Source organism: Episyrphus balteatus, chromosome 3 (assembly GCF_945859705.1).
Source record: "Episyrphus balteatus chromosome 3, idEpiBalt1.1, whole genome shotgun sequence".
In the NCBI taxonomy this organism is placed as follows: domain Eukaryota; kingdom Metazoa; phylum Arthropoda; class Insecta; order Diptera; family Syrphidae; genus Episyrphus; species Episyrphus balteatus.
In genome coordinates, this window is record NC_079136.1 from 94,521,760 (window position 1) to 94,534,281 (window position 12,522).

Here is a 12,522-nt window from a genome sequence, read left to right on the forward strand (position 1 = left end):
AGAATAAAAAATTAAATTTTAAATAATTTTTGATGTCATACAAAAAACATTGGGCACGTTCAGGAAATATTAGGGGCTAGATATTTAGGCAACGTCATTTTCTGAACGGAAATTTGAGTAAATTGACTAAATTAGTTTGGATATGATGCTATTGTCAAATTTCGAAATTTACTTAAGTATTTTACCGATCGCATGGGGAAGACACCAAATTTCACTTAACTTTAATGAATAAACAATATTAATTATAACCGATAATGCACTTTTTACTCGTTTTTCACACAAATACATTTAATTTTGCTAAATTAATTCTTTAATTAAAAACAATCTGCTGTCATGTTGACAAAAAAAACTTTCCTAAATTTTTAGGGAAAATTTTTTTGTCTAACTTTCCAGTTAGCTTTCCAATAAAATTACCTAAATTGGAAAGATTTTTTTTGACAGCTGACCAATCAGAGACCGAGATATTACCTAAATATTTAGTGCCTAAGGTTTCTGAACCTGCCCATTTAGAGCGGAATTGATAGTCCTCACTCAAGTACAATTTTTTTCTCAAGCACAAGTCTAAAATTAATTTTCTGAGTGTTTGCTCAAGCATTTGCTTCAAAATTTCCTCAGTTGGAATTCATAAGCTAAAAGTAAAGAAACCCTTGGGTTTTCTTAACGTAAAGAGTAGCTAAAGTGGGCCAAACGCAAGAGCAAATGTTCACTTGAGTAAAATTTTTAATTGAGTGACGATTCTTAATTCCGCTCTTATTCTTCATATTTACGAGTATTTAAATATGTACTATTAAAAATGTTGATATAAATGTATACGAAGCAAATCTTTCGTGTTTTCATAATGGTTAAATTTTACTAAAGGAGTCACTAGAGCTTACATAAATCAGCATTTCCCCAGACTCCGTTTACTGTGATCCGGTTTTGATTTGTTTTTTAACTGTTTGTAGTCGTCCATTTAATATGGAAGGGAAATTTTTTCAAAAGTTGAATTCAAATAAAACAAATTATTTGAGCTTACAAATTCTTAATGAACGTTTTTCTGTTATAAATATAATTTTGTTTTCATTGAATGCAATCAGAAGTACTAAGCAGTAGATACTGGACCGCCTAATGGAACACAGCTAAAAAAAAGTATGTGGAAGCATTGTTGTTGCTTATATAATTTTTGTTAATTATATAAAAAAAATAGAAATCAAATTTTATCAAAATATGTAATTTTACACTAGCTTATATAAAATACTCCAATCGAATCACTGATTCATTGGTTTTTCATTTAATACAAAATCTTCAGTATTAACAGCATCATATTTCACAAATGGTGATATTACCGGCGACAGCAATTTAGGATCAAGCTTCTTATCATTCGGCATAATATAACTCAAAGGAATTGCCACAACCCATACCAAAATTGCACCAATAAACTTGTACCAATTAAAAGAAATGTCAAATATCGAAAATTCATCATTGAACTCTGGGCCATCTCTTATTGGTTTCGGAATCTGGGTGAATCTATAAATGATAATCAAAATTATATGTAAAGTATTTCTTAAATGTTTGATAATTCATATGATAAATCTTACATTGAACTATGGTGTGTAAAATTAAAACGATCACATCCGTCTACTCTACTAGGTAAGGTCTTATACACAAGCCTACCGTTTTGCATTCTACGTTGGGTCCCAAATATAAGACCAACCATTAAAATCATGGCTACAATGATACCAATTAATGCTGGCTAAAAAATTAAATTAAATTAAAAAAAAAAAAAAAAATGTTTAAAAAATATTTAAAGGATACTCACTTTCCCATGAGCTTTTGGCACTAATAATCCCAAGAAGAAAACTCCAAGTATTGTACCAAATGATATTCCAGAAACAGTTAAAACTGTTTGAAGAATTGAATTTGATTTTTCCACCACAAAACCTCCCAATACACAATATACTCCAGTGAAAAACACAAATGTTTTCATAATTATATTTGCTTTATGTTCGGTGTGTTTTATAAATGGTTTAATATAATCAAAGTAACACACTCCTGCCAAGGTATTTAAGTTTGCAGATGTTGAACTAAATGGAAAAAGAAATATAAACAAGTCAAAGAAGGTAAAAAATGTCAAAAAAAAAGTATAGGTACCCTAAAGCTGCACTAAAAACACACGAAATAAAAACACCAGGCATTCCTTTTAAGTGACCAACAATATCCTGAACGTAAAATGGCATCATTTTGTCAGGTTTCTCAACAATCTTCGAACGAAAAATAATAAAATAATTGTAAATTATTGAGGTTTTAATGAAAAAGTCCCAAAAAGTCTTACTCCGACAGTTATTGGATCACAATCAAAATAATTCGAAAACATAAGAACTCCAGTAAAGACATTTACGAAGGTTACCATAAGAAATAAAATTGTAAAAATCAATAGAGCCCTAGAAAAACAAAGAAGTCAAGAAAGTTAATTCAAATTTTGTTTATAATATGAATGTTGGAATTACTTTCTAGCGGCCTGTAAAGAAGGTAATGCAGAAACTCTTTGTACACAAGTTTGATTGAGTCCAAGATTTTTAGTCCATAAGCATAGTCCTCCAACAAAACAACTTATAAATGAAGTACGAGTTCTTGGATCAAAGGTCCAACTAAAAAAAAAAATATAAAAAATTATTATCAAAAGCTGGGATATGTTCCTGTGGAAATATTATACGAACTTGATATCAAGTCGACCTCCATCGTAAGCTCTTTCAAAAACTTTATCAATCCCTCCAATAGCTACGATTCCCATTATCGATACCAAAATAATAGATAGTACCATAACGGAAGCTTGTATAACGTCCGTCCAAACTACAGCTTTTATACCACCCTTAAAGGGAAAAGTTTAAAGGATCTTGTGTTATTCAAGAATTTCTTTAATGAAGCAAATTTTAAGTGAACAAAAAGATAGATTAGGTATAAAAATTCTAAATCTTAGGAAAAACTTAGGTTAAATAGCTTAAAGTTTCTGAGGAGTTATTTATTGAAATTTGTGGCTATTTTGATCCAGCAAGAGAGTTTGAACATTTCCCTTAGTTAGTTAATTAATGATTGGCAAGAGATTTCTTCAGTTCTTGATTATTGCGCTTGATATTTAATTATTTATTTATATTTTTTAAAAGTATTTTAAAAATCTAACTAAAACAATAATTAACAGAAAAAATGAAAAAATGATAATCTACCGATTCTCGTGCATTGGGAAAAAAATTGTTAATAAACTTTTCATTTTATACTTACAAACATTGTGTAGAAAACGCAAATAGAACAAACTGTTGCATTGATAAGATGTATATTGAAGCCCGTTACTAAAATAAAATATTTTTTATAGTTAAAACTATGATTTTACTATAAATACATAAATTTATTTAGAATATTTATTTTAAATTACCTTGTGAAAATGCTAAAGCTGGTATAAAGGTGAAAACTGGACACAGCAGGAAAGCCGTAAAGACAAATGAAAATGTAACAAGTTGACGGGTTTGCTTGTTGAATCTCAGTTGCAAGTACTATGTATGCCAATAAAAGATATACACATAGATAATTTTTTAAATATTTTATAATAAATAATTTTAAATTTAGTTTAATTATAAATAAATATTTTATGTAAATTAAAATAAAAAGAAATAAAAAATAAATAAATAAATAAAAACAAATAACAAAAAGTAAAAGATTATCTTTATTCGTGCTTTTGAAAAATTGGAACAAAAATGTTTACTTATATTTTTTACTTTAACTTTTACTTAACTTTAATATAAGAGAAATGCTAAAGCTGGTATAAAGGTGAAAACTGGACACAGCAGGAAAGCCGTAAAGACAAATGAAAATGTAACAAGTTGACGGGTTTGCTTGTTGAATCTCAGTTGCAAGTACTATGTATGCCAATAAAAGATATACACATAGATAATTTTTTAAATATTTTATAATAAATAATTTTAAATTTAGTTTAATTATAAATAAATATTTTATGTAAATTAAAATAAAAAGAAATAAAAAATAAATAAATAAATAAAAACAAATAACAAAAAGTAAAAGATTATCTTTATTCGTGCTTTTGAAAAATTGGAACAAAAATGTTTACTTATATTTTTTACTTTAACTTTTACTTAACTTTAATATAAGAGAAACCGCTTTTGACAAAAATTTCCTTGAAATCGTTTAAGAGAAAGTCCGAAATGGAGAAAACGGTTGTAGGACATGGCACATGAAAAACCGTCACAGGGTGACCATTTTTTCGACTTTTTTTCAAATGCCCATAACTCACAAAATATATGGCTGCGATTTTTTTATTATTTTTCTGATAACTGTCACCACCTATACTTATTTACCGATTTCGTTTCGACGTTAACTTTTGGGACACCCTGTATATAAAAATCTTTTAAGATAGATACAAACAGACAGGACCGTAATTCCGCGTCGATTTTTGCGCACAAAAGCTGCACACTAAAAATCGACTTGGAGTATACCATCGAGATTTTCACATTTCACATTATTTACCTACAGCGTACATTCACACAAGTTGATTTACGACGTCGTCGTCGACGTACAGCAAAAATCGACTGGTGAAAAGTTGAGATAATGGTCATAGTCTAACATATAGATAGAAATCTGGGAACCCTTTTTTTAACACTCTCTATCATCAAAATGCGATGTCTGATTGTTTTCTTTAGAGTTCGATTTTTTGTACGAAAAAAAAAATGAAAAACCATATTTTTGTAAACAAAAACGCAATTTTATTAGAATCACTTAGGCCGAATTTATTCACACTCCATTAAATTTAAAGTCGCCATTAAAAAGGGTAAATTTTAAAATTTGTATGCGATTTGACAGTCTTCTAATTTTTAATGGAGCCTTTAAATATAATGGAGACTGAATAAATTGGGCCTTAGATGTATTAATTGTTCTAACGGAGATATTTAAAAAAAATCGATTCTGGGAAATTGGCGTTTTGGCGCTAACTCGATGTAAAGATGGACGCATGGACCATGAACCCTCCTCAATATTGCATTCAGTATACTAACTCCCCAACTTTTTTCAGATCCTCTATACTTTCCATTAACTGAAAGTACAAGGAGCCAATTCACAAAATTTCATTTAAGTACGTGGCATGGCAGCATCAAATTTATAAAGTTACTTTAAAACTTTCTATGTACAAATTTTTTAATTTATATGAAAAAAAAAAACAAAAAAGGAGAACGCCTATAAAAACCCAGCATCGAATTAAATGAGACCTATATGTGGTTTGAAAGGGCATCAATCGCAAATAAATATGTTTTTTTTTTCTCATAAAACCATCTCCGGAGGTCGCTACCCTATGACGATTCTTGATTTCAAATTATAAAGTGTTTTTTGTTAAAAAATCCAAAGACTTATTTTATTTCAAATTTTAACTTTTTAATTTATACAGGATGTCCCACAGTCACCGCCCTAAATGAAAACCATGGATTCCTGAGGTCATTTTAAGTCGAAAAACTTAAGAGGTAACTGAGTGAATTAAAAAAAAAATAATTTTTAAATACAAATTAATTTAAATGAATTAAATTTCCGAGATTTATCTATTTGTTCTTTTCTTAACCACAATAGCTCAGAAAAAGTTTTTAATTCATTTTTTATTTAAAAATTATTTTATTTTTTTTAATTACTTTCAGTAGACTTTTTTATGAAATAAAACTTATTTTTTTATGAAAATAAACTTGGCTTTAATAAAAAGCACAAAAAATTAATACTCATTAACGTGTTTTTTTACTTAAATGATATGAAAGTGTAAAAAACAACTTAAAAAACGAAGAAAATTGTGTTTGATGCAAAATTGTGGAGAAACGGTTGTCCGCAGAAAAAAAAGGTTTGAAACAAACTAAAACTGTAATAAATTCTTGGTTGGTTGTAAAAAAAAATCTTTCAAATCAAACGTAGTTTGGCAAAGATAAAGCCAGATGAGGCAAAAGAGAACAAAAACCATAAAAACCGTGGTAACTCGAAAACGGGACGAAAACGAGAAAATTACCTCTTAAGTTTTTCGACGTAAAATGACCTCAGGAATCCATGGTTTTCATTTGGGGCGGTGACTGTGGGACTCCCTGTATATTTTAATTTTTGATTTGATTTTTACAAAGTAAAGGCCCTTCGAATAATTTATTGAAAGAACAATTCTTTTTATAGAAACTATCTAATGAGCTTATACTCCTATCTTATCAAGAAAATATCTAATACAATTTTGGATATTTTTAATTACTAATGCAAAATAATAATAAATTTTAGAATTCGATTTAAAGTATGTAGATTTTGAGGACTTTTTTAGATAAAATAAAACAAAAATGCAAAGTAAATATCGGTCGTTAAAATGCACAAATAAAAAACCATAAACTTTCTTATATTTGTATTATGTTTATATTTTTAATTTATCTTAATAGTAGGTACAATAAAGTTTTAGGGCAAACTCACCTCATAGCAATTAGAAATATTGTTGTTATAAAACACTGGCAAAATAACAAAGCACAGAATAGGTGTAACAAAAATAATTCCTGCCGCAAGAAATGCGAAATTTATGCCATATGAATAAATTTCTGCTGGTATTGTTATAACTGATGCTGCTGATAATTGACTGTCAAAGAAAAAGTTATTATTTGATAGTGGATCCTTGAAAATAGTTATTAGTCCCCTAATCCAATAATGAGATAAATTGCCCAATTTGAAGATGTTTTTTACCATTTAATTTTTGATTGTAGCTTTCATAGATATAGAGTTATTTCAATTTTTTTATTTAACAATCTTACTTGTCCAATTTTCAGACAGAAAAGAAACTAACGTACTTTTAATTCAAATTACTCTTGATTGGGGACACTCATCCTTTCGGTAATGCAATTCATCTTCCCTTTTGGGACTTAGGCATTTCAAAAATAAATCTATTCTCAATAATAATAAAAGCTATACTATAACTTGATTATAAGAATTAACTCCTATAATGTTTCTCACCTTGAAACTAAAGAAATTGCAATCGGCCATGGTTTCATTCGTTTGCCACCAAGTAAATATTCATCTGCAGTATTATTTTCTCCCGAAAAAAATCCGAAATAAACACCAATACCAGCAGAAACAACCAATAGCAATGTAAAGACTGCATAATCTACGGCTCCAAAAGTAAAGCCCTGTACTAAACTAAGTGTGGCGTTTGTTGCATTACTTAATGTCATTATTTTAGCTTTTTAGTTTGGTTTCAATCGAGAATTTACTAAAAGAAGATGTTCTTCAAACGAAAACTTTACTTATTATATACAACTGAGTGCCATCACTGGGCAACGTTTAACCTAGGACTAAAAGACTCATAGCAAAATATTATGTCCGAAAAAAGCTTAGTGGCTTAGCTTAAAAACTGTTATCTAAGTAATTAATTTTCATTTCATTAAAAATTATGCCTTTAAAATGATAAAGAAACAATGAGTTTTAGAAGCAGATCCTTATCCATCTATTTGGAAACGTTTTATCAACGGCACTTTTGATATTAAACCTATTATTAGTTTCAATATCAGAACATCAGACTATAATGAACAAAAAAAAAAGGAAATAAGGCAAAGAGAGGAGTATTTGCGTTCAAATATGTTTTATCTGTAGTATCTTTGTTTCTTTGTGATTAAGGAATAATGGTGTCTCCATGCCCGTAAACACCTTATATCATCATAAAATTTGAAACTATTTAAAACAATTTGAAAATGTCAAAAACATACGCTTTCTTCCAATACCAACAAGTTTTACAAACTCTATGCAAAAAATCAACACAAGCGCCCACTTCACATTGAAAAAAAAAGTATTACGGATAAGCTTATCAATATGTTTTAGGAGAGTATCTACGCAAAAAGCTTCAAGACCCCGAAAAACGTATTTAAATATAAGAATATTGAAGCAAATCTGCCAATCATAAAAAAAAAAGATTCTAGAAGATAAAGACTTGTTAAAAATTTGGTTAAGTGCAAAAAACATACATAAGTTATTATAGGTACATATTTTAACCCATTAAAAATTAATTTATTTTCTGCAGTTTAAGTATTCAGTATTAGATTAGATTAGAATTATAAAGAATTTTGATTCCAACTCCAAAACAGGAAAGTTGTCAAACAATGCAGCACTTGATTGATAGATCGCAGACAAAATATTTGATTAAAATTAAGAACAAAACTCTTAACAAAACAGACAGAATGACTTTTTTTATCTGTATAACAATTAGATCAATGTCTGGTTTGTCTACGAATTTTAAGATAGCATTATGAATGCAGTGTTTTATTTAAAATAAAAAAAAATTTTTAATTTTTAGTATTTAATTTTAAGATACGAAATCTGATAAAGCCACGGAATTTTTGAGTTATGTTTGGAAAAACCTTTTATATATAATTTCGGATAATAAAAATTGATATCTTTTGTGTTTCAAATCACGTAAAAATTGAAAATGTATTAAAATATTTGTGTTTCAAATAATCTCAAAATTGGTATCTTTTTGTGTTTCAAATCATATTAAAATTGTTAAAACTATATTATTTTTTTGAAATTCGAGATTAATTAATATAATAAACTTTATCGTTAACTTGGATAATTGAATTATGTGTTTCAAATCACGTTAAAATTGAAATGGTATTAAGATATTTGTGTTTCAAATCATATCAAAATTGGTATCTTTTGTGTTTCAAATCATATTAAAATTGTTAAAATGATATTATTTATGTAATTCAAGATTAATAAATATAATAAACTTTATCGTTAAATTGGATTATGGAATTTTGTAAACCTATAAATAACTATTAACTTATTACTACATATATAAAATTATTTATACATATATAAAAAAAAAACTTGTTACTTTTTTATATTCTTTCATTTATATTCTTTTTAAAACTAAGCGAAATGTCATATCAGGCAGACGGCAGAATAGCCATGTCATTATTCTTAAGAAAAGAAATTTGTGAAACAAAATTTTATGAAATAAAGAATTTATCTATCTATTTATCTAATTTCGGATAATGATGAAGTGATCAAATCGTCGAGATCATATCGATCATAAAATGTTTTAAAATATCCAAAACAATAAATGTTCAATTAAAAGCAAAAGAGAGTGTGATCGAAAAATTCACAATCAAAGATTTGCATCTCGACCACCATTTTTTCAATGTGAATCAATCTAAAGGAACATGAAATCCATTAATCTTCTTCTTGGCCTCTAATTACTTGCTCTTTAGACAGAGGTGTACGTTCAGAAGCTGCGGCCCAGGGGTAAGACTGAATTTGGGGAGCCCTTTGCTCTTTATTTATCTTTTGAAAAAAATGTAAGTTTCTTTTTATTTTTGTAGCTCTTATCGGCCAGTTTTTGTTTCAATTTGAAGTTTAATAAGTGCACTTCCAGTTCGTTATACCAATGGAGAAAATGACTGTTGGAACATTGTCCAAGTCTTGGGTGAAAAATAATATTTCAGGTTTTAATCAAACATTATCAACATTCAAAAAAGTGTCTTCATGGCTTGAGATTCTTTTCTAAAAATGCCGAGTGCCATTTCTAAAATGATAAAAAAACAAAATTAAATACGATACAGATTTTTTTATTATTTTTTTTTTTTTTTTCAATTTTAAGCATTCGATTAACTACTTGCTAGTTAATAAATGCGGTATCTGAAATTTTCAAGATAGAAAATTAATTTAAAAAAATAAATCTGATGCATATTTTAGCCTTTAACTCTATTAAATTTCATACATTTCATTTATTTATTTCATACATTTTGACTCAATAGTTATTATTTTTAGTGTTTTTTAGCATATGAGTAGGGTTGCCGAGCAGCCCCGTAGCCAGAGTTGAATTTAAGGTAGGGCAACGGTTTTATTAGGTAGGGCATTGGTAATCGTTTAATTTTTTTTTTTCTCAGTCATGTTCCTGAAATGGCCTAAATATCTTATTCTACACCCAAGTCAGTTGAAAATTGACAAAGCTAGGATTTTTGCAATTGATGAACGGAGGTCGAAAAAAATTAGGGGTATTCACGATCCGGTGCAACAAAAAAGTGTTAAATTGCTAAATTTTATTTTTCTACTACTACAACTACAAATAAGACAAATTTTGCACCATTTTATTTTTTATACATAGGTACATACCAAAAGTACAAAAGTGTAAAAAAATTGTAGTCTGTGGGTATATTTGGTTGTTTTAGTGTAAGAAAATGTTACACTTTTGCAACGATACGAGACCATTTGCATCGAATCGGGAATACCCCTATTGTTTTTGTTTGCCCTAAATCCAAATTTCGTTGGTATATTGAAAAAAGATTGTATTCCTCTACTATGTTCGACAAAACGTACTAAATTTTGACTAAAGTAATCAATAAATGTAAGTTTTTGTCACACAGCGTAATCTTTGACAAGTAGTGAAATCTAATTTATTTCATTGTTTTTTTTTCTTGAAGTCGCAATTGAGCACAATATACATATACAACCAATTTAATTTTTGTTTGTAAACAATCTACAGTTGGTTTTCGGTTCTATCTTTGAGTCTACTCATATAATTTTTTATCATAGTAGACTCTTCTCTTGTTGGAATTGTTAGACCTTAAACATTAATTGAAAATTAGCATTGTTATGCAAATGCATAACATATATTACAAAGGTTAACAACATTAAACTTTTATTTTGTAAAACTTTTCTAAAAGTTTTTTTGTGTGCTGAACTCGATTCCGCAAAATTAGACCCCAAGAAATAAAACCCCAAAAGAAAAAATCCCCAAATTGGGATATTTTTTTCATAATGAAATTATGCCCCAATGAAATAAGGCCATTACGAAATGAAAAAATGCCTCAAAAATAAATACAATTAAAATTCTTTTCACCTTTTTTGGAAAAATGAACTAAATCTCCAATTTTTCTTTTTCAGATAAATCGCGTGGTTTTGTCAGCTATTCTGTTACTTACTAATGCTTTTCAATGTAAAAATCTTGATGCAAAGGCAAACCCTCAACGAGTCCACAACGAGGCCACAACGAGGCCCCCAAAATTAGTGTTGAGGTCTTATTTCATACTGAAATTATGCTCCAAAAATAAAACAACACCCCAAAATTTGAGAAATTTCGTTCTTGTTGTTTTGTGTGTATTTTTTGAGGCCTAATTTAATTTTTTTATTGCAGCCTTATTTCCTGAGTTCGCTGAACTTGAATCCGAAGTCAAAATTTTAAGGTACTTTTTTCATTTTGAAATATTAACGCTGTGCTGGAAAATGCAAAAAAAAGTCGTTTTTACTGTTTTTGAGGTTATTCTATAATGTACCGGTTCCTTTAAAAAAACGTTGTTTTCTGTCAAAACTGTTTAAATCTTTCTGATATTTTTTTTTAATGTCTGAGATATATTCAGTTGTTTGGCGTACTATAATATCATAAAAGAGAAATATAACGCCTCTTTTATAAGTAGGATATTTTTAAAAGAAGGGCATTTTCAAAAGAAGGGCATTTTTGAAGGTATGTAGAACGTTTTCATAAATAGGGCATTTTTGAAGGTAGTGCATTTTTGAGGAGCAATTTTGAAGCTACGGCAAGTTGGGCATTTTTAAAGCTAGAGCTTTTTTGAAGTTAGGGCATTTTAAAAGCTAAAGCATTTTTGAAAGTAGGACATTTTCATAACTAGGGAATGTTTTAAGGTAGGGCATTTTTAAGGCAGGGAATTATTGAAGGTACGGCATTTTTATAAGAAGAGCATTTTGAAGGTAGGGCATTTTTGAAGGTAATCCCTTTCTGATGGTAGGGCATTTTTTAATATAGGGTATTTTCCAAGGTAGGTACCTAAAAGGACCACATAAAACAAGCGGACCTCTGTATGTTTTTTTTTTTCCAAAATGACTTAATTTTGCATAAAATTTTCTTATTCTCATAAAAATATGAAGATTTTTATTTTAAATTAAGAGGATTTCCGCTTCATTTAAGACGAAAAGCATCTTGGCAAAAAACGTACCTATGCTTGTTTTAAGATGGTATATTTTGTACTTGCTCGTATTTAAAGATGGCAACCGACATTTTCGAGATAGAAGAGTGCCAAGTTTGCTTAAGTTTGCCCTAAAAACATGTATCTACTCTTTTGTTCAAAAAGATTTTTTGTATGTTTTTTTCTTCATTTAAATAGGCTTTGCAATATACACTAGCCCAAAAAAAAATTGTGATTTTTTTTTGTGATTTTCGATAGGCTGCATCTCAGTAAAAAAATCGTATCATGACAGCCTATCGAAAAATCACTAAAAAAAATCAAGATTTTTATTTCCCCTTAATTTTTTGGGCTAGTGTATTTGTACATTGTACAATGTACATCCTTTGGTTATTTTTTTATTTATTTTTTTTTTTCACTTTTTAGACCTTTTTTAGCTTTTTAAAAATCTGCTTATTTAATCAAATACAGAGATATTACAAAATAACCCTTTAAAATAGGGTTGCCGCATAGAAGTGCATATTTTAAAAGTCATAAGTAAATATTCATGTTTTTTTTTTCAAAAGAAAAGAAAAAG

The 12,522-nt window shown here is 28.4% G+C and overlaps 1 protein-coding gene and 1 long non-coding RNA gene across 2 annotated transcripts; one reads left to right on the top strand and one right to left on the bottom strand.

Annotated features, from left to right (window-relative positions):
* Nucleotides 1-1,191: 1,191 nt before the first annotated feature.
* Nucleotides 1,192-7,205, bottom strand: LOC129915142 (sodium-coupled monocarboxylate transporter 2-like). Its single transcript, XM_055994608.1, has 11 exons — nucleotides 6,988-7,205; nucleotides 6,457-6,616; nucleotides 3,407-3,524; nucleotides 3,256-3,323; nucleotides 2,697-2,848; nucleotides 2,487-2,627; nucleotides 2,312-2,420; nucleotides 2,131-2,240; nucleotides 1,799-2,063; nucleotides 1,578-1,732; nucleotides 1,192-1,506 (listed from the first exon to the last, which is right to left on the bottom strand). The coding sequence occupies exons 1-11, from the start codon at nucleotides 7,203-7,205 to the stop codon at nucleotides 1,248-1,250; spliced, it is 1,755 nt and encodes a 584-aa protein (XP_055850583.1). The 3' UTR covers nucleotides 1,192-1,247.
* Nucleotides 7,206-9,175: 1,970 nt separating this feature from the next.
* Nucleotides 9,176-11,080, top strand: LOC129913523 (uncharacterized). Its single transcript, XR_008772060.1, has 3 exons — nucleotides 9,176-9,270; nucleotides 9,348-9,470; nucleotides 10,912-11,080. It is a non-coding gene; the product is annotated as an uncharacterized LOC129913523 (long non-coding RNA).
* Nucleotides 11,081-12,522: the final 1,442 nt, after the last annotated feature.